The sequence below is a fragment of the Pteropus alecto genome, unplaced genomic scaffold, assembly GCF_000325575.1.
Source record: "Pteropus alecto unplaced genomic scaffold, ASM32557v1 scaffold53, whole genome shotgun sequence".
NCBI classification, from domain to species: Eukaryota; Metazoa; Chordata; class Mammalia; order Chiroptera; family Pteropodidae; genus Pteropus; species Pteropus alecto.
The window spans coordinates 72,080-93,144 of NW_006434366.1; the positions used below are offsets into that span (position 1 = coordinate 72,080).

General features: G+C 49.9%; 3 protein-coding genes and 1 long non-coding RNA gene across 7 annotated transcripts in view; 2 read left to right on the forward strand and 2 right to left on the reverse strand.

Annotated features, from left to right (window-relative positions):
• Nucleotides 1-231, reverse strand: part of PLXNB1 (plexin B1) — a 26,231-nt gene extending 26,000 nt beyond the window's left edge. For both annotated transcript variants that reach the window (XM_006909053.3, XM_025044837.1), the window contains exon 1: nt 208-231. The gene's annotated coding sequence lies outside the window, so the exon portion shown is untranslated. The remainder of the gene's footprint in view (nt 1-207) is intronic.
• A 2,148-nt stretch (nt 232-2,379) lies between these two features.
• Nucleotides 2,380-9,954, reverse strand: CCDC51 (coiled-coil domain containing 51). 3 transcript variants are annotated; one of them, XM_025044838.1, is made up of 5 exons: nt 9,855-9,915; nt 7,374-7,680; nt 5,082-5,401; nt 3,908-4,072; nt 2,380-3,380 (listed from the first exon to the last, which is right to left on the reverse strand). In XM_025044838.1, exons 2-5 carry the CDS (start codon nt 7,399-7,401, stop codon nt 2,625-2,627), a joined length of 1,269 nt encoding a protein of 422 aa, XP_024900606.1. In that variant the 5' UTR covers nt 7,402-7,680; nt 9,855-9,915; the 3' UTR covers nt 2,380-2,624. The 3 variants fall into 3 exon arrangements, with proteins under 3 accessions (XP_024900606.1, XP_006909116.1, XP_015442717.1); XM_006909054.3 differs by lacking the exon at nt 7,374-7,680 and having other exon boundaries at nt 9,855-9,954; XM_015587231.2 differs by lacking the exons at nt 5,082-5,401; nt 7,374-7,680 and having other exon boundaries at nt 9,855-9,954.
• A 42-nt stretch (nt 9,955-9,996) lies between these two features.
• On the forward strand, nt 9,997-12,187 carry LOC102882959. Its single transcript, XR_439128.3, has 4 exons — nt 9,997-10,093; nt 10,173-10,228; nt 10,310-10,397; nt 11,840-12,187. It is a non-coding gene; the product is annotated as an uncharacterized LOC102882959 (long non-coding RNA).
• Nucleotides 12,188-14,850: 2,663 nt separating this feature from the next.
• The window catches only part of ATRIP (ATR interacting protein), a 13,613-nt gene continuing 7,398 nt past the window's right edge, over nt 14,851-21,065 (forward strand). Inside the window, exons 1-5 of the mRNA XM_015587158.2 lie at nt 14,851-15,206; nt 17,051-17,181; nt 17,891-18,061; nt 19,743-19,861; nt 20,999-21,059. Of these exons, the coding sequence (XP_015442644.1) occupies nt 14,960-15,206; nt 17,051-17,181; nt 17,891-18,061; nt 19,743-19,861; nt 20,999-21,059 (729 nt within the window). The 5' untranslated portion in view covers nt 14,851-14,959. The remainder of the gene's footprint in view (nt 15,207-17,050; nt 17,182-17,890; nt 18,062-19,742; nt 19,862-20,998; nt 21,060-21,065) is intronic.

Here is a 21,065-nt window from a genome sequence, read left to right on the forward strand (position 1 = left end):
ACCGGAATTGCCCTCCCGGGACCGGAGGGGGCCGGGGCAGGGGGCGCGCTCTGTACCCCCAGGTATGATGGTACAAGCCCCGAGCTGCTTCGGGCCTGCCAGCGCTCGGTGCGACCCACGCGTGGGACCCACGCCCCTCACCTGCCCCGCCTGTTCCCTGGCCACCACCTCTGCCCTGCAGTACCCCGGGCTTCCTCTTTGCAATACCTGGCTCCAGTGGTTAGCCTCCTCCAACTTTCTTTACCTGAACTCCTAGACGCCTTGTTTCTCCCACCGCACCCGGTCCTGCCCACCGCCCCTACTCCCAGGACTCCCAAACAGCCAACCCCTCCTTCCGGCCCCCACCTCTGGCTGTGCGGGAAGAGCGCAGCCTTCGGGGCTGGGCCTGGGTTTGCGCCACCACTAAGCCAAGTAACCTGACCCCCGCCCCCCACTACACACACAAGGCTATTTGCTCACCGGCAAGTGGAGGTGATTCCACACCTAGCCCGGCTCTTAAAGGAAGACACTTCGGCTGTGCACAAGCAAAGGCGCATTTCCTTCCTTTCCACCCTGGCCTATACCTGGACCCGCCCATAACCGAGAAGCCTTGGGCAAGTCTAGACTCCCTCACAGGCAAATACCTGGGCCTTCGGAGGGAGGAACCGCTGAGCAGAAAGGCTCTCTCCAGAGGTCCATTTGTGCCCCCTGCTGGGCCCTTCTCACCCTGGCCTGCCCACTGCAAACTCAGGAGCCAAGACCTGGCCCATCTTATTAGGGTTTTTAGAGGACTTCGCCTCTAAGGTCATTAGGATGACCTCCTGGGAGGAAAAATTTGTCATACAATCACCCTAGAAGTCCCCAGAGCTCCCCCAGAACGTTCAGGTCATCCATACTGGCTGCCGACCAGAGCTAACAGCACAGGCACCCTCTTCCCATTTGACACTCCCCACCAAGATTCTGCCTTCAGTCTCGTCTACCCAGCTCTGCCTTCCAAATTCTCCCTTCCCTCTATCTCCTTCCAGCATTTGGGTCCAGGCACTCAACCCCTGGTCTGCACCAGCATGGCACCCCCTCCCCAGTTCCCTCATCCCTGGCCTGCGGCATCAGAGACCCAGGGGCATGCCCATCTGGCACCCCCGGTCCCTCACTTCATTCTCGAACCTTATGCTCCACCCTCCTCCACACCTGTCACCTCAGCCAGGTCATTCTGCCCTGAGTCCCTCACCTGCCATGGCTTTCCTGCCTGTGCAGCTTGTGGGGAGCCCCTTCCATGTCCCTGCAACCCTCCCCTCTCGAAATCCATTCACTCAAGTGCATACCCCTCAGGACCTACCTCGCCCAGAGGGGTGCCCAGGACTTCCAAATCTCACAGCACCCCTCATCTGATATGGCACCTCCAACCCCATCAGGGGGGTGGACATCCCAAATGCAGAGGTCACTTCATCCCACGCCATCTTGAGGAATCATTACAGAAAAACAATGCCAAGAAAGAAGTGACCAGATGACTAAGGGACCAGGAGCTCAGAGGTTCATAGCACCTGTGGGCCCCACTACCGTGTCCCTGGGGCTCCGCCTCACGCCTGGCACCGAACACAGGCTCCAAGAGGCAAGGGTACCTGGTGGGAAAACTTCTGGCTCCGCAGGAAGCCCCTACCGCAGACCCTGCATGCCACCTCGGTCTACTCTGACAGGTATTCCAGACCTGAGAGGCCTCCACGACTCCCAGGAGAGTACAGAGTGCCTCCCCACTGTTTACTCAAAGACACACAAGGCCACCTGTGGCCATTTAGCCCGGGAGGTCAAAGGCTGCCCTCCCCCTCTGAAAAGGGAGAGGTCAGGGGTTCTCAGAGCAGTCCCACACCCTCCGCTGCATCTCCCACCTCTGGGAGGCCCCTCCCCATCACTGCCTCTCTGTGCACACTGCTGGTGAGCTGAACCCAGCCCTGGTGGCACACCGGTGCTGCCCAAAGCACTGTGCACCAGGGACCCAGACTGGCGACCGACCCCTGTAATTATGTCCCCAGCATAATTTATCAGCTCTTTCCCCAACCCCTCTTCCCTGCTCTCCTCTGATCATCCCTCTGGTGTTAGAACCAGGAGATTCTCCCCATCACGGCAGAGGAAGTGATCTAGAAGAGGGATAGTAACCATGGTCACCAATGGGTGGGCAGCAGGCTAGGTTCCATTCACTGGAATGCCCAGGCAACCCGACACAGGGCAGGCCAGGAAATCCAAAATGAAAATCCAAGCCTAAAGGGTAAGTGCATCCAAAACGGTCCGGAACCAAGGACAAGACAAACAGGTGAGAAAGGACAAAAGGGGGTGACTGCTGTAATTCGAGGCCAAACCCTTGGGTCCCAAATCTCAATTTTCAACAGATGAAACTTCAGTCTGATGTCAATTACTTTAAATAATACAAACTCAAAGACGATTTAATTGGACATTAGCACAGATTTTCATAATTAATGTAAATGAGTATTGCCTAAAAAGCAAAGTGTGCCTGCTGGTGAGCCACACGGATGGTACTCAGACTCAGGCTGAGGCTGCGTGCACCCCCAAAGGCTCACTTCACTGCCTGGATTCTTTAACTAAATCCACTCCCACACCCATCCCCTCAGACCCTCTGGCGTTGGGTCCAGGGACTAGCTGGCCCTGAACAGCATGTAGAGCACAGGCATTGTGGCCACAACTGTCATACAGGTAACCACCGTGCTATAGATGGTGTTCCTGTTGACCTGGGCTTCTAGCCTCTGTTCCATGTCCGCCAGCGCCAGGACCACCCTCCCCTGTTCCAGCAGGGCGCCAGGCACGGCCCCATCTGCTGGCTCCACCAGGCCTGGAAGTGCGGCAACCTCCGCAAGCCGAACAACCCCAGCTGTTTCGCTGAAAGTCTTTTGCAGGCCATCAAGCTGCTCTCGTAAACCCTCTAGACAGGAATGGACCTGCCTGGAATGGCTGAGCTGCTCTTTCAAGGCAGCCAAAAGGACATCTGTGTCTCTGTCTCGGGTGGGGGAAGTACCTGGCTGGGACCCAGAGCTCTGCCTTGGCCCTGTTTGCACCAGGCCCCTTAGGTCCGCCATGAGGTCGTGGAGGTCCCTCTGCTGGAGGGAGTAGCTGGATGCCTGTTCTCGGATGGCCTCCTGGAGGCTCGCAGGCCCCTTCTGTGCCTCCAGGAGCAAGGCCTTCAGCTCCTGCAGCCGTACACGGTTCACGTAGGTAGAGCCAGCCACGCCAATCAGGGCTCCCAGGACTGACCCAATGAGGGACCAGTTCTTGGTCCTCTCAGCCCGAGTGCGCTCCTTCTCATGACTTTCCCGCACGGCCGCGGAGAAGAGGGAGAACTTCTCTCGTTCAGAGTCTTCGGCACGCAGATAGGCCGTGCGAAGCCTCTTCTCTTCCTGCAGAGGTAAAGCGATATTATACAGCAGCGGTGTGACTGTGAAGCTCTAGTTGCCAGCAGATGTCCCACTACCGTGTCCCTGGGGCTCCGCCTCACGCCTGGCACCGATTACGTGCTAATGAATGAAGGCAGCACAAGCCCGCTCGCTCGGGTGTGGGAGCAAAGGCATCAGGGTGGCTGAGGTGAGCCGCACTGTCCTCCCGCCCAGGCAGTGTTGCTTTCGCCAGACATGCGTCTCTCAGGACGGAAGCGTCTGGCACTCCTGGGGCCAGCACCCTCCATGGTGTTCCCTCCTCAGCACCCTGAGGCCCCAATTATGCTGCCCTGGACTGCTGGCTCCAGGACTCTAGAAGGAGGCGGGTGGATGGGCTCTGGAAGCCTAGGGCCCGGTCGCTCCAACTGGGGCTTCTGGTTTGCCTCCTCATCAGGTCTCTGACCACCAGACCAGTCAGGGTTTCCACCGCACCCCTCCATGACCTAGGGTCCCTGTCCAGGTGAGGAAGGGCTGCCTCCCGAGGTGCCTACCTGCAGCATCCTGTGCTCCTGAGTGGCCAGCTCCAGGTACTGGTTATCCTCTCGAGAGATGCGGTCCAAGCGGTCCCTCACCTCCTTCAGCTTGGCCTGCTGCGCTTCCACATCTTCCCGAGCCTCGCGGACGAGCCCTCGAGCCACCATGAACACCTTCTCTGCCTGTGGAGAGAACGACGGAGGCCGGCTACCCCTTCTCACCATAGCCGCACAGGCTCATCTCTAGTCCCAAAACACTGTGGCTGAGGTCAGCGGGGTGTCAGTGCAAAAGGCAGAGAGAGTCCCTCAGACACAGAACCCCGGCTCACTCAGTGGTCCTCAAAGTGCAGCCCCAGCCACGCCCACCGGAATCAGCGGATTAATCCATTCAAGTAGAAATAACATGCCCCTGGGAAACTGGAAAACAGCTACGACTGCACGCAATCTTTGTCCACCGAACCCAGCCAACTCTAGTCTGACAAACTACAGAAAAGAACCGATGAAAGACGTTTCCACGTGTTACCTTAGTGACACCTCACAACAGTGCCAAGAGAGGCACTGCAACGGCTTTGTTTTACAGGCCCAGAAACCCTGTCTCAGCCAAGGTTGTGACCTCCAAGGGCAGAGGCAGCACTCTGCCTCAAACTCCGCAGCTGGAGTCCAGGTCCTTCCACCCCACTGTACTGGTCTGCACCCAGGCAGGAGTGGGAACAGGTGGCAGAGTGCACATCCGCTCTCACAAAGGACTTGCCAAACACAGGCAGCTCTTTCCACCCCTAGTACGATTCTCAGGGCCTCTACCTTCCACACAGGGCTTCGAGGACACGGTAACACATCAACTCTCAACTCCAACCCCCAAACTGTCAGTGAAGGAAGTGTCTGCTGGCCTGACAGAATGGATGCTATTGGCCAGGGACTCACTGGCACACAGCAACTTATTTTCAGGGGGATGGGGGTCACAGTTACACAGAGATCTTCACCCTAGTACTATCAAACCTATGCTGTCATGTGAGGAACAGTCAAATCTCTCTACTACTTGCATTTGTTCAAGAAAAGGCAAATCTGGATGTGGCTCTAAGCACCATGTAGCTGGCAGCTGGTGACTCGGGCTGGTGACTTGTGTGGCAGGAGCCTCTGGGGCACATTTCCCCAGTCAGGGAGCAGGGTCAACCACCTGGGCTCCCCTCCTCACCTCGGTCACGTTTCCCTGGGCCTCTCGAACCTCATTGAGTCCGACAAACTCTTCATATCTGTCCCACCAAGTCTTGGCCGTGGAAGACGCTCGCTGCTGAATGCCATGCCCCAGGGCCCTTCCCAGGGCTGTGAGGCGGTGATACAGCCCGAGGGCCACGTCCTCAGGCCTTTTCTCTCTCGGCTGGCTGGGGCCTGGGCTGCAGAGAGTCCTGGTCATAGAGGGGTCCTTTCCAAGGAGGCCTCTCCGCATCAGTACGGGGGGCACACCCGCGACGTGCTGCATGGCAAACACAGGGCTGCACCCTGTCATTGGGAGATCTGTGGGGGACACCAGACAGATCAACTCACAGCTGAGAAAGCTGGGCATGAGTCAGGCAGGTTGCAAGCCCTAGGGACAGTTCTGAACCGACTAACTTCCACTAAGAAGTCCAAACTGAGAGCCGCTGTGCTGGGCCTGGAGATCGCAGCCACTGCGGTCAGGCTTTCCCCGGGGACCCGGACAACAGGATACATCAGGAAAGAATGTATCTGGGAAATCATGCCTTCCGCATCCCCCAGGTCTCTATTATGACTTGAATAAGAGTTCTGGTGCCCACGTTCCTGTTAATGGCAAAGGAAATTCTCAAACCTGAGTTGTGCGCACGCTGACAAAGCCCCACAAAGACTGATAAAGACACCCGGGGAAACTGTGGGACCAGCGGGTTTCAGCGACAGAGGACAACTTTCCTTAGGTTCACGCCGACCCTCCTCCTTCTGCCCTGCAAGCCCAGACTCTCCAGGTCACCAAATCCCAGTGTCCCATTTCACTTCCCATAAACTTTCTCCATCTGCTCCGACCTCAGTCACTGCTCAACAGGTTGGGTTAATCTTTCCTTTTTCAACTCTGCTTTGACGTTTGGGCCCCAACGATGCCCACTTCACCACCTGAACGGCACAGTTTCCCATTATCGGGAGCCCAAGGGTACCTGTGATTTTGAGGACCCCCAAGAGAGAGTGCCACGAGACCCATGCTCTCTGGGCAAACCTGGGCCAGCAGCACCCTCCTCTGGCCAAACCACCCTTGCACCCCTGGAGACCCCAGTAGTGACACTGGCTGTCAGAGTGACACCTGGTGGCCAAAGAACCAGGCCAGAGAGACAAAAGTAGAGAAAGCTGGGGACAGGAAGACAAGTTGGGGGTGGTCCAGTCACCAAGAAACGGGCTTTCTGATGTAAGGTGATGTAGGACAGAGACCTGCCCAGGGCCTCCTACCCATTGTGCTTAGAGAAGCTCGAGCCCTCTTGAAAACCAAGCTGGATGGGGAGGGATGGGCCTCCTGGACAAAGTATGCCCGAGCTGAGAGCCACAGAATGGGGCATCCCTATAACAGCGGTTTCAAGCTGATGCCGCACCCGAACCCCTGGGTCCCATTCGTAAGGCCCAAAGGAGCGCATGTGGCCACTGGCAGTCAGGCAAGCCTACTAGGCCTCGATGCCAGTGCCCTCTGCACACAAGCTGTGACTCCGCGACAATCCTGCAGGTGCACCCCTTATCAAAGCAAAGCACGCAGCCCCGCCGACCACAGCATCCACGCTCCTCAGCAATGCTCGGCAGAAAGGTGTCCACCTTGGCTGTCACCACTTCCTCAGCCCCGTTCTCTTTTGCTCCCAGTCTGCCACCAAGGCTGCTCTCCTGGAGGCCCTGCAAAATGTCCACCTTGCCAGATCCAGCTGGCGCTCCTCAGATTTCTTCTCCATTACCTCTGTAGCTTTCAACACCCTCTCTTTTTGAAATTACTACCCTCTCTGGGCTTCCTCCAACCTTCTCAGCCTCCTTTCCCGGCTCTTCCTCTATCAGCTGCCCACTCTTGGACCTCAGAAAGGGCACCCGCCCCTGGCAGAGATGATCGCTACAGCCTCCTACGAAGTCTAGCTTCCTCCCTTGCCCATCACAGCTGCCCCTCTTCACATGACAACCAGAGGCTGTTAACTCATAAGACAGAACACACCCCTCAGTTCAAAACCCCTAACAGGTCCCATCTCACCTGGCATAAACACCAGTCCTGCCAGTGGCCAACATGCCCCAGTCCTCTCAGCCCTCATCCCCTTCCTTCTCTCCATCCCTGTATTCCACTCTGGCCACCCTACCATGTTAAGGACGATCCCGCCACAGGGCCTGTGCCCTGCCACTTCCTTGCTTGGACCACTCTTTCTCCACAAGTCCAGTCGGCTCGCCCTGACTTCTATGTCTTTGCTCGAATATCACCTCTTGGCAAGGCCTTCCTTGACCACTCCCTCTTTGGCTACCTTACCTGCTTTATTTTTCTCCATCAGATGCATACTGTCTTCTCTATTTGTTTCTTAGCCCGTCACCAAACGTAAGCTTGGTGACAGCAGGATTTCTCTTTGTGAGGGAAGGCACCAATGACCCCCAAGCTGTTCCTTCGGTTCGGTCCCTCCTCTCAGCCTCCCGTCCTCAGGCCCCGGCCTGTTGCTCAGCTCCTCTCCACTCAGGTGTCTCACAAACCCCCCAACCAGCAAAGAGAAGATGTTCTTGGCAGAGAGAAAAAGTGGAAAGGCGTTCAAGGTCGTCTAGAACCTGAAAGGCAGCTGATGCATCTGGAAAGAAGAGGAGAGCGGAATGGATAGAAGGGTCTGGACAGGTGGACAGAGGCCAAGTGAAGCAGGGCCTTGAGGCCCAAGTTCAGAATCTTGCCCCTTTCAAATCCATTCTCACTTGTCCACTGTCTCACTCGTCCCCACCAAATGCCCTTTCCTCAAACCTCCATCATCATCCTCACTTGCAGCTGATGGCTTGCCTCATTTTTCACCAAGAAAATAGCTAAAAATTAGGAAAGAACTTCCCACCACACCTTCCCACCTGCCAGTGTCTGTCCCATACCCTTCTCCCTGTTGGGTGAAGAAGCCATGCTCCAGGGAGGACCAAACTGGGCCCCAGGCCCCACGGCCTCTCCCTTCCTCAGACACTGCCCAGTAATTGATCTGACACCCCCTACAGCAACTGCCCTATCCCTCTGCCCTTCTTTACAGCCAAACTCCTTGACACTGGAACTGCTCTTAACCAGGTCACCTCTGCACTAAATCCAATGACCAGTTCTCAGTCCTCAGTAGCCTGTGCCTTGTGACAGGTCCTTTCTCCTTGAAATGCCTTCTACACTTGGCTTCCTATCCTCACTCATCTCCCTAACCTTTCCACAGAGTGCCCCAGGGCTCGGTCCTCAGCCTCCTCTCTCACTCACTTTCATGGCTTTAAAACGCATCTACAAAAATGTTCTGAAATGGATTGTGAGATGGTTGCACAACACTGTGAAATACGAAAACTGCTGAACTGTACACACCAAATAGAATTACATGGTACATAAATTGTATCTCAATAAAGCTGTTACTTCAAAATAAAAACCAACTAGTGACTTCTCCCGCCCAGACCTCTCCTCTGAATTCCAGGCTCATTTATCAAACTGCCCAATGCACATCACTGCTCAGAAGGTTCATGGGGATCCTATCTTCCCCTCCCAAACTTGCTTTCCCCACAGCCTTCTCCATCTCGGTTGATGGAAACCCCAAGTCCAAATCAGGCCAAAATTCTCTCATCATCCCTGACTCTGCTTTCTCTTCCACTTCACAGCCAATCCATTAGCTGATGCCACTTCCTTTCCAAATCCAGAATCACTTACTCTTGTCCCTGCCACTGCTACCACCTGGTCCCAATGCCCAGCATCTTTTGCCTGGATTATCCTAGGAGCCTCTTGCTTCTACTCTAGCCCCTACAGTCTACTGTCAACAGAGCAATGGTCCTTTTAAAACGACTCTCTCTGCTCAAACCCTGAAATGGTTCCCCATTTCTCTCAAGGTAAAAGGCAATCCTTTCCGTGGCCCACAGGGCCTCCACCTCCTGGCTCTCATTCTGACCTCTCTTCTCTGACCTCATCTCCCACTAGTCTCCCTGTTCTCACTCTGATCCAGCCACAAGGACAGTTTTGCCCCAGCTTTGAGATATAATTAATATATACTACTGTATAAGTTTGAGGTGTACAATGTGATCATTTGATACACTCATACATTGCTAAATGCTCACCACAATAAGGTTAGCTAATGCATCCTTCACCTTACATAATTACGCATGGACTTAGTACCGCTGGAACACACTAAACTAGCCCCACCTCAGAGCCTTCGCACTAGCTTTCACTATCTGTACTGCCTGCTGCCTCCTGTTTTTCAAACGTCATTGCCATCCACCCCCACTCCAGCACTCCTTATCCACTGTCTGTGTTTTATTTTTCTTCATGCACATATCACACGACCTGCGATATAGATTTTACTCATTTACTTGGCTTGTAGTCTCCTCCACTAGAATATCAGCTCTGCCAGGGCTGGCACTGTTTTGTTCACTGCTGCATCCTCAGTGCCTAGAATATTATCTGCGTGTAGTACATAATCAACAAAAATGTACTGAATAAACAGAATTGCAAAAAAGTCGCGCCTCGTACTATATTATGAAACCCAAACTCCTTCGGGTGGCCTCCAAAACTCGAGGACCAGGTGATCTCGCCCTCGCCCACCTCTGCCACCTCCCCTCGCTTCTCCCTCCAGTCACTCTGTGCTTTCCTCGGTTCCAGGAACGCGCCAAGCCTCAAGGCCTTTTGCACATACTCTTCCCTCTACCTGCAGCGCCTTGCCCGCGCACGACCCCAGCCCCGATGCCTTCCGGTTTAGCACCCCTCCTGGTTTCCGGACATTCCCCTGACAGAACGACCCCCACCCCAGCCCCATACCTGGCGCGCCTCGCGCTCGAACTGCAACCCCCAAACGAACGCCCGCCTCTCAATTGATCCCTGAGCCTTCAGCACCCGCCTCCAGACGGCCGCTTCCGGCAGGGGGAGCGCAACTTCCTGACTAGGAGCCAATCAGCGGGCCCGCGGGGAGGTGTAAGCGAAGGGGTGGGACGCGGGAGCTCCGCTTCCGGTGGCAGGGTCTGGGGAAGGGGCGGCAGGCGCCATGTCCGGCCGCGAAGGTGAGTGTATGAGGCCGGCGGGGTGGAGTGGGACAGCACCCGGTGAGGGCCGGGCTGAGCGTGTTCGTGTCGTCCATAGGTGGCAAGAAGAAGCCCCTGAAGCAGCCCAAGAAGCAGGCCAAGGAGATGGACGAGGTGAGGGCCGCGCGGAGGCGTGGGCGGGCGCGGAGGGGCTGGGAAACCCGCCTGGCGTGAACCCGCTCTGCTTCTCCCTAGGAAGATAAGGCGTTCAAGCAGAAGCAGAAAGAAGAGCAAAAGAAACTCGAGGAGTTAAAAGCGAAGGCCGCGGGGAAGGGCCCCCTGGGTAAGTGAGGTCTAGGTAGAGCCCAATCCAAACAAATGTTCTGAGCATCGGTCTGGACGCGGCCCGGGCAGGCCCGTGTCCTGCTTGGATGGTGAGTGGGGAGGTCTTGGTTCTTGGTGTCCACTGCGTCGGATGGCCTAGCCATGCTTGGATCCGCCGCAGCGGGAAGGGACGAAGTCAGGCCAGGTCTGGAAACGAAATCTGCCTGCCTGCCTGCCTGCCTGCCAGGCGGTCTGCTTCCCTTCCTTGGAGGAGAGGCAGAATTGGAAACACAAAAATTCATATATCTTCGAATTCATACAGTTGGGTTTCCAAATATCCGCCACAATTTCTTGCCCCAAAGCCGTATTTCACTATTTCTTAAGTACTCATATTGTTAACGCTAGTAAATACTCTTGTATCCCTCGCCTTTTGACTTTTGGATGCTCCTAGACTGAAATGTAAAGTCCTGGTTCCTTGGCGTGCTAGTTGCACTATATGCCTTTTAAACCTTTAACATTCTACCTCTTTTCTTTTATGTAGGAGAAATTGATTGCGTCAAAAAATGTTTTTCAAGCCCAACAGCCCTAATATTTATGCTTCTTAAATGCTGTTTACATTCATCAAACTAGTGATTATTTCCTCCACAGTATGCTCTATTGGATCACTATGAGCCTCACTAGGGATGGTGGAGGCTGTGATGGTAGGAGTGTCATCCAGGCCTTACCAAGACCTCTATCCCAGTGGGCTGGATTCATTATTATTTATTCACACAACACTGAGATTCTAGCTGTTGTGATCTCTTTTTGAAGTAACATGGTGAGGTATCTTGCACCTTCCCTTACTCTGTGTCAGTCCTTAGTGAAATCCTATACTAATTGTTTCCATTGACATCATCTAATTTTTTTAAGGTTTATTTTGTCAGTCCTTTGGGATCTTCATTCCTATATTAGGCATACTTAATTCCACATCTATTAAATTACCTACTGTGTGCCAAATATATAGTCATTTATAAATTGGGTAAAGTACAGGTATTGAGTAAACCAGGCCCCAGGATCATAATGTGGAAGGTCGTGTGATATGACGTGGCAGTTAAGAATATGGAGGTGGAAGTTAGACTCCCCAGGTTGGAATCCTGCTTCATCACATACTAGTTTATAACTTCAAAGACCTACCATTTAAGACTTCGTCATCTGAAAAATGGGTTGATAGGAGATGAGGATTAAATGAACCAATCTGTGAAGCACACAACACAGTGTAGATCCAGACCAGTGCACAGCAATTACTTGTGCCGCTGCCTCATCCTCATTCTACTTTTGCCCAGAATAGACAATATTGGTAAAGCCCTGTATGTGATTGTGTCAAAAAGAATGCCCAGTACAAGAGCCGAACCTTCTACTTCAGGCCCCTCAGGCTTCTACCATAAGATCCCTAGATGAGACTTTTTTTTTTTCCTTTTGCAGCCACAGGTGGAATTAAGAAATCTGGCAAAAAGTAAGCCGTTCCTTGTGCCTGGGGCAATGGTGATACTTAATTCCATTCCTGTTTTAACATCCGGATTCCCTGCCATAACATCTATAGCTAGATGAAGTTGTTTTGGAGACTGTTGTACATTTGAGAATAAACTTTTGTAAAAAAAATAATAATAATCATGCAGTGGCTCATCTCTTTAATTCTTCTCATCAGCCATTTCAGCCTTAGCAGTGAGGTCAGAGTAAACCCAACCTGGAATCCTGCCAAACTGTGTTCTTTAGTCTTTGTTCTATCCTGAATTCTGTACCGCCTGGAATTAAACCAACCCATTCGAAATGGCTGTTGTTTTTGTGTGGTTGTATATCTGATAGTATATTACATAAGGTGTACTTTGGAAAGAAAACCCATCTTTTTCTGTTAAGACATCCACATTGCCATTTGTTTTAATGGGGTTGCTAATCTGTTCATGTAAGGAGTCTGCTATATGCAGGCTGAGCTTGTACCAGTGAACAGTTCCTATTGTCAAGGAACTTCTCTATAGTGAGAGGGCAGCAGGACACTTGATACATGTCACGAAGGGAAGAAAACTGGGGAAGGAAGAGATTCCTGAAAGTCTCTTAAGAACCAAGCTTATTTCGAAGCCCCCAGGTATGCATTTCTACAAGGGCTTCAGAAACGCCCTTCCTAGGTTTTTGTGGCTTATACTCCACATTCAGCCCATCAGGAAAAAATTAAATCTGGTCCCTTCATATTTCTTACAATGCCCCCACCCCATTCTAACCCTAAAATCCCTCACCTGGATTTTTAACTACTCATATTGTTAACACTAGTAAATACTCTTGTATCCTGAATCATTTTACTTCTGGACGCCCCTAGACTCAAGTGTAAAGTCCCAGTTCCTTGGTGTGCTATTTGCGCTATATGCTTTTTAAACTCCTCACATTCTGCCTCTATGTAAGAGGAATTGATTACATAAAAAAGCAGATTTGTCTACCTGCCCCTACCCGTGCTCCCTTACAGTCTAATCTTTACTTAGGACAGAGTGATCTTGCTAAACTGTGAAGTTATAATTCATCTCTCCTTGGCTCAGAATTCTTCAGTGGCTTCTTAGAGCAAAAGCCAGAGTCCCTACAATGACCACTGAGGCCCTAAGGGATCTAGACACCATTCCCTGCCCTTTGATATCTACAGTTCATCCCCTTGATCCATCTTGAGGCACAGTGGCCTACATTACAAGCAAGTGCCTTCCTTACTGTATTGTTGCCTACTTTTTCTGTCACTCCCTTTAGAGAACTAAAATATCACAATTGTGAATTCTTCCCTGATCACTGTAAAAAGGGGCAGTCCCAATGTCTTACCCTGTTTCATATTTTTCTCCTGATGTTTGTTAATTATCACCCTTGACTCCAGGAGGAATAACTTCCTGGAAGACAGAGGCCATCCATAATGTGTACTAAATGCATATATATTGAAACATTTAATTCAGAGGCACAAGTCATTGGATTTCCCCTCCAGAACCATTGATACAACAATGGGAATAATGCTAAGCTTTCTTTGAAAATGTGTTTTCAAAAAGGGCTCTAGAATTAGTTGGATTTCACTACGTCAAAATTGGAAAATGTTTTGATAGATCGAAGCGTGTTTTATGATTCAATGTACTTGACATGAAGGGGAGGTGGGCAGAATCCTTCTTTGGTCCTCTCTTGGAAAATTGCATAGCCAGCAGCATCTTCTATGGACTTTTTAGGCAGTCCCTGTGGGACCTTGGCAGCTGGCACCTAGCCCTGTGCTGCTGAGTACAACCCTGAGATCTAGTGCCAGCACACTGCCCCTAAGAGTGGAACCTAATCCCTCCTGACAAATCAAGTGCAGTCCTGTCTCTTTACAGGACCAGAGGCCTGCAGCAATTAAAACTTAAGCAGCTATCTGAGGGAAACTACCAGTTACCTTAAAAAACGAAAGTATTCCAGAGCCTCTAGGCCCTGACAACCATCTCCCTTTCATTTACTGCTTTAACAAAACACCCACAAGACAATCACAGGCTAAATTTGGCACTGAGCATGGAAGGATGAAAGTCTTGCCCCTAACTCTCCAACACCCTGTTCCTGTTAACTGCCCTACACACCACTGCTGCCCAATAAAATCCTGTCAGGCACTCAAACCCAACTTGAATCCCTGCTCCTCTTTGAAGCCTTACTTATCTCTGCCACAGATAACTGCTACGTGGCACTTGAGTGGTTTCCATTTTGGTGGTGTATGCTTGTCTGAGTAGTCTTAAGTGGCAGCCTCCTCGCTCACTCTGGTAACTCCCACTCAACCTGTAAGACAGCCTACGTGCCACTTCCAGGGGTCCTTCCTCGCCTTCCTGAGCCTCATTCATTTCTTTATGACCAGCACTTGGGACAAAAACACTCAAGCGTTCTCAAAGAAATTAATGAATGAATAATGTTAATGGCCTGAGCAGTTTCCACCCTCTCCCAACACATGCACAACCTTTTCCAGATCACTCCTTAGACTTTCTTCCCCATACCTACCTCAAATGCACACATTCAAAACACCTACTGTTCTCAAACATGTCTGCTCACAGTTATATTCGTACTCGCCTAACCCTCTCTCCCGTACTCCTTCCATGAGAACCTCGGGGCATGTGAGAGGTGGGTCTAGCACAGGACAGCGAGGTTGCAGAAACCCCTAAGTGCTGGCTGCAAGTGTGGATGTCGAGGCGAACTCCAGCGTGGCTGTGTACCCCACGAGATGCTAGGGAGGGGGCGCACAGCAACCGCGCGGTGGGCCAGGTGAGCCCGGGACCCGCGCCCCTACTACCTTGGAACGCGCCGCGCACAGCCCCGGCTGCGGACCTACTGAGTCCCAGCAGCGGGTATAGAGAGGAAGCACGCGACCAAGAACAGGCACTCAGCGAAGCACGGCGGCGCGCTCGGATGTACGTCATTTCCCCGCGTCAGCCGGCTGGCGGATGATTGGCCCGTGGGCTTGGGGGCGTGGCCCCAGCGGCTGAGGCTGGTGGCGGCTCGCGGGCGGTTGGTCCAGTTTTCCAGTCTCGTGGTTACCATAGCTGACTCGGTGCCTTAGGGCACTGACCAGCGGCAGGCATGGCTGGAACCTCCGCCCCCGGCAGCAAGAGGCGGAGCGGGCCCCCGGCGCCTAGCCCCGGCCCGCCGCCCAGTACCGGGCACCCTCCGAGCAAGCGAGCCCGAGGCTTCCCCGCGACCGCGACTCTGGATCCCGAAGACCCGTTCGGCCCGCACGGGGATTTCACCGCGGACGACCTGGAGGAGCTCGACACCCTCGCGTCACAGGCCCTGAGCCAATGCCCGTCCGCTGCTCAGGACGTGTCCAGTGAGTGCACCTAGGGGTCTTTTTTTCCCCCGAGGGTGATGTAGACCTCTCCAAACACCATTGATGGCTGTGGCTTCAGGACCTCAGCGACCGCTGCCCCCGGCGTCTTACGCGCATACTGACCCTTCACCTTTTAAAAATATAGAACAGCTTGATTTAAGCAGCTGTTGTGCCCCCCAAAAGTCCTTTAATTTTGAGGAGAAATGGATCAAGAGTGTCAATCGATTTGAAATATGGAAAGCTAGGTTAACATTTTACTTCAGTTTCTAAAGTTAGGGCCACTAGGTTCTTAGTTCTAAACAGAAATCCTTGGAACACGACTCCCACCACCATCAGAACCATCACTACCTATACACGGAGACCCATTCTTGTGACAAATTTGGGAGGCTTTAGATCTAATGAAGACCACTGTCCCCGTCGAGCTGTATGAGCATAAGAGGGGTCTGGCAGAGGCAAGAGATGAAAGAGACTTATTCTTTTTACAACCAGTAAATTGTACTAGGTGGCCAAACCTTAGGAACTGCAGCACACTTAGCAATGAGCAAAAACCCCTTCCTTCATGGAGCTTGCATTCTAGTTGGGGAATGAATGAATGAAATCTGTGGAGCTCCCAGAAAGAGGTTTTGAGGGCAACTTTCATTTCTATTTGGATGTCTCACAGACATCTTAAATTCCACATAATCACTACCTGGAAACACAGTCATCCTCCAGCATCTCCAGCACGGTGCCTGGCAAAGCAGACACGCAGAAAATGACCAAATAAATGTTCCACACGACAGTGACTAGTACCACTCCTTTCAGGTGGCACAAGGTGACAGCTCTCTTACCTTGACCATACATCTAATTCTTTTCCAAACCCTGGAACTTTACCTTCTGAATCTATCTCTGGAATCCAGCCTCTGCATCATCGCTGCCATCTCCCTGATCTGTGTTACCATCACTCCTCCCCTGGACAATAGTCTGCTAAATAGTCTTCTCTGTCCCAGTGCTGACTCCCTACAGGTCAGACTTCACAACACAGCTAGAGTTATCTTTTTGAAACAAATCTGGCTGTGTGTCATACAAATAGACTTGAACATTCCTACTGAAAGCCTTTTAATGACTTCCCACCGTTTGTAATATAAAGATCTAAATCCTTTTGTGGCCTGCAGGGCCCAGCATGGTCTGTCCCTTCCTCTCTGGTGTTTAGCCACACTGCCCTCCTTCATTCCTTGAATTCTCCCTGCTTTACAATATAGAAACTTTGCACATTGCTGTTTCTTGTCCATCCATTCCCCATCTCCACTCGTAGTTACTTCCTGTTTGTTCTTCAGCTTTTGGCTCAGTCATCACTTCCTTAGGGGAATCCTTCTAGTCATTCAGTTAGATCAAACCCCCCTATTAGAGGCTTTCCTATGTTCTCTGCAGCTCTCAACACAGTTGTAATTCTACATTTGTACATGTGATTATTTTTCAATGTCTTATAAGCTCCACCAGTAAAGACAATCCATTTTGCTTACCATTGTACCGTTAGAGACTAAATCATGCCTTGCACATTGTAGGTGCTTAGTACATATTTTTAAATAATAGATCATTGAGTTCTGACCAGTGAGATCCCCACAGTGCCTTTCAGCCTTTAGATGAGATTCTTAAATTTGGGTGGGGGATGGGGAGAGGGTGACAGGATCTATTATTTCGTAAGGATCATTTATGAGTTTGAGTCAGGTTCTTAGGTTGGAAAGATACCTGTATTGCTTACTAGATGTTTCTCTAATTTGCTTTCAAGAGGGATTCTTTTCAACATTGTCTGGCAAAAGTGGGAAAATGTTGGGTCCTGAAAAGTATATGAGAACTGTTTCTTACAGGTGTTCATAAGGTCCCCAGATTAGATGGACTGTCAAAAAACCCTTCAGGAAAAAACAGAGAAATTGTTCCAGTTAAAGATAATTTTGAATTAGAGGTACTTCAGGCACAATACAAAGAACTTAAAGACAAGGTAAGTGACTTAATTTGAGGTTTTTATAGCTAATTCGTTCACTCATGCATGCATTGTAAATCAGTGTACAATAAAATAGAAAAAAGTTTTAAAATGAGTCCAGATTCATCCCCATGAAATGGGGGAAGGCTGGGAAAAGAATGCCAGAAAATTGAGGCTGAAAGAAACTAAATCTTGAAATTCCTTGGCCTAACAGCCAGTACAAGAATGCAGACACTGTATACCAGATCCAAAAAGAGATACAAATTTTCCGTTTTAGCACAAAGATAAATTTATAAATTATGTCTTATGTAAATGATACAACATCATAATGGTTGCTATTTTCATTAGCAGTTGTACAAAAAAGCAGACTTCCTTCATGTGCCCAACCTTGGTCCTTAGGAAAACCAGGAACATAATGTGGAATTTTAGTTCTGTGAGGTGTGTGACCCAAATTGTTTAAGACCTATTAGAGCCTACAGAATCTGTATGCATGAGTGACAAGTGTGTCTTTAAGCTGTCTTGCTAAATATCAGCTGTCACATGAAGGAGCCTAGCAGACCATAGAGCCTAGGTGACATCTGGTTGGTACAGATATATTTTGAGCGCTCATTGGTCTATAGGACATATTTTACATGGGCTTTTTCCATCCCCACAGCTACATGTTGAAACAAGTACATATATAATTTTCCTTTACAAACTTTTCACAAGATTGATTTGGGATTTGTAGATGAAGGCAATGGAAGAAGAAGTCCTCATTAAAAATGGAGAAATTAAAATTTTGCGGGACTCACTGCATCAGACTGAATCGATTTTAGAGGAGCAGAGAAGATCACATTTCCTTCTGGAGCAAGAGAAAACTCAAGCACTCAGTGACAAAGAAAGGGAATTCTCCAAAAAGGTGATCCAGAACATTTGTTTTGGTTATTATGGACACTAGCTTTGCCTGCTCACTGAGCTCCTTTAGAAACAATGACCAAAGTTGCATGTACATCTTCTAGGAAGATTTCAACAGTTGTCTTAAATACTGTCTGCTATCAGCTCATTGCATGTAGTTTTCCTCAGGCTCTGCATGTGGTTTGGAGAAGCAATCTGAAGCCACTTTGCTGTAGTGGTTGGTCTTGGCAGGTATAAATCGCTAGCTTAGACTTTCTAGAAACAGGTTTACATTAGGACTCCTTTGGCAGGTCAGAAACTCAATTGCTCTAGCTTAGGCCGAAAGGAAATGTATTGGCTTCTATAACTAAATCTGGGGGGAAACTGGTGTGCTGGAGCCTTGACTGCCTCAAGCCTTGCCAGGATTCATCTTTGCTCTCTGCACTGTAGACAGGCTTCATCCTTCTGGAAGAGGATGTGTTCTCCAGAAGCAACTAGGCTCGTGTTCCAGAGCAGATCAAAGACTTGGGCTCCCATCTCAAGTTTTAAAGTTCCGGGCAAGTTTTAAAATTTAAAATTGGTCTGATCTTGGGAGCCTTTGAGATCTTGCTGTCTAGAATATAGCCAGTTTGGCTCAAATATAACTCTTATAAAAATGCAAAAATAAAAATAAAATTGGTCTGACCCAAGTCAGGTGCCTGTCCTTGAACCAGTTGCTGTCACCACAGAGATGAGGGTTCCCATTCAGATCACATAGAGGTGGTGAGATGATCATTCCTCAGGGGAAAGAGATGCTGTTCTGGGAAGAAAAACAGTAGTTGTCCAGAGTATACCCCGACTTGCCTTTAGCACCTCCCGAGTCTTCAGTCTCAAGGACGTGGGGTCTTCATTCAGCAAACTTAGCAAACTTGAAAGGAGCAAACTTTAAACTGCCTGGGCCTAGCACTAACAGGAGCAGCTGCCTTTCCATAGGTATGGTGAAGAAGGAGGGATTTGCACTTGGACAAACAGTTTGAGTCCAGGCTTTATCTCCTACCAGTGGTGAGCTCAGGGCAATGATTTCAACTCTAAGACTCATTTCCCTAACCTAGTCCAGGAAATAACCAGAAGGTGGTGATGAGATTTAAAAGGTTCTGCACTTACTGTGTCTGGTGCTCTGCCTGGCACAGAGTGTGCTCAGGGGAGTGAGTGACAGCAGATACTCTTGGCCGTAGACCCTGAGGGCCAGAGCAGCAGGTCTGCCCACACTGTATAAGGTTTTGGTAAAACTCTTTCAGATACTCTGCCTAGACTTTCAGAAAGGCCTGGAATTGTGCACCACTGCATTCACGAAAAGGCCAACATGTTACTGTGTGAGATATGGCCCCTTGTCAAGTTCTGTGCTGGGCATTTTACATTGAACATTCTTATTTAATTCCCCCAACCGTGAAGACAGGTATTTCTGTCACAGGTAAGCTGAAGTTCAGAGAGTCTGAGTAAATGATATTTGAACCCTCACAATCGTTCAGATCAAAATATCTTTCTAGAATACCATGCTGTCTTTCAGAAAGAAACCTAAAGCTTGATATTTTAGGACATTTATGTCACAGCAGACTTTCAAACGTATTTTTCATTATTTGTTTTCCATTAGCTTGAGATTTTGAAGCCCAGAGGTGTTTGTGTGTATGTGATGAGGGCACTACAGGTATGTTTCTTTTGCCTTTCAGCTCCAGTCACTGCAGTCCGAACTCCAATTTAAAGACGCAGAGATGAACGAATTAAGGACAAAGCTTCAAAGCAGTGAACGAGCAAATAAACTAGCTGCTCCCTCCACTTCCCACCTCAGGTAATCATGTTGCTGGAGGGAGAGTTGAGTTTTGCATTGTTTAATAGAAAGTCTGAAGAACAACATCAGGCTAGTTCTGAATGAAGGCCATTTAGATGCTGGGGCTTGGGCCTAGGTCCTCTTTGCTGAAGCCCTCAAAGATGGTTTGGATGAGGCCTGAGTGGTTTGGGGCATCACAGCATAAAGGCCCCACACTCTAGAAGTGCTTCCACTATATAGGACTTTATAAACACAGCTCCACAGGACTAGAAAAGGCTGGAAAGATCATCTCTACACTCTTGGGGTTGGCCAGTCTTATTTTTATATAATTTGTTTCAAATAACTGATCTTACCCCAAGCATAAGTGTATTTCAGTCCCAACTACTTGAAATAATTTTTCTCATTTGCTGCCCTGGCACCTTTGTCCAGCAGCCCCCGCCTTGGCTTCAGATATGATGAGCTTGCTCATGGTCTGTGTCCTGCCCCCAGCTGGCACAGTGTCAGTGTCAGCCTGGAAATTGGAACGGTATGAGTCAGAGCATCTTTCTCTGGTATCAAGCATTCTGCTGTCTTTGCTTGTAATGGGCAGGGTGTGAAATTGACCTCTTCTTCCTTTGCATAGTCCAGGTAAGACAAGAGAACAGAAGTCCAGCCTTGTGCCTTCACCCATCACTAACAGAAGGGCCTTGACCTTGTCTGATTCAATCAGAGTGTTAAGACTGCTTCTCTAATATAAAGCCCCTGGCCCACTGAGGAGCTGGCTCAGTTTTCAAGTTGCAAGACATAACACACCTTTTAATAGACCCTCTTTCTACTGAAAACCTTTGAATTAAGTCCCTGACTACTAAAAAAAGAGATTATTCCACATTGAAAAGCTGTTTTTGTGGAATCAGAAATAGTAATGGAATTATGGCCAATATTCTTTGGTGATTAGAAGAATATAGAAATAAATGGAAGTTTTTTTCAACAATTCAGATCAAAATGCCTTGCATTTTACACTGCTGCCCTGACAAAGAATGACAAATATATAGCAGATAAAACCTTTGGTCAAATCACCTAGACATGTAAAGTTTAAAGCTTGTTAGAGGTTTTATAACAAGGTATTTTTAGCGGTGTTAGCAGAATCGTTACTTTGCTTTCATAGTTGACTTTTTCCAGTCCCAGGAAAAGCCCGTCTGTGGTTATAAAGGCAGAAGCATGTTCTTCACAACTCGGGAGACCACCT

Bases quoted from the DNA above. Each gene is read 5' to 3' on its own strand.
- CCDC51 (XM_025044838.1), bottom strand. From the start codon at position 7,401: ATGCATCTGATGGAGAAAAATAAAGCAG. The intron at 4,073-5,081 runs GTGAGGAGGGGA...TTCTCTCCACAG, and splicing joins CCCAGGGAAACGTGACCGAG to GCAGAGAAGGTGTTCATGGT. The intron at 3,381-3,907 runs GTAGGCACCTCG...TTACCTCTGCAG, and splicing joins AGGAGCACAGGATGCTGCAG to GAAGAGAAGAGGCTTCGCAC.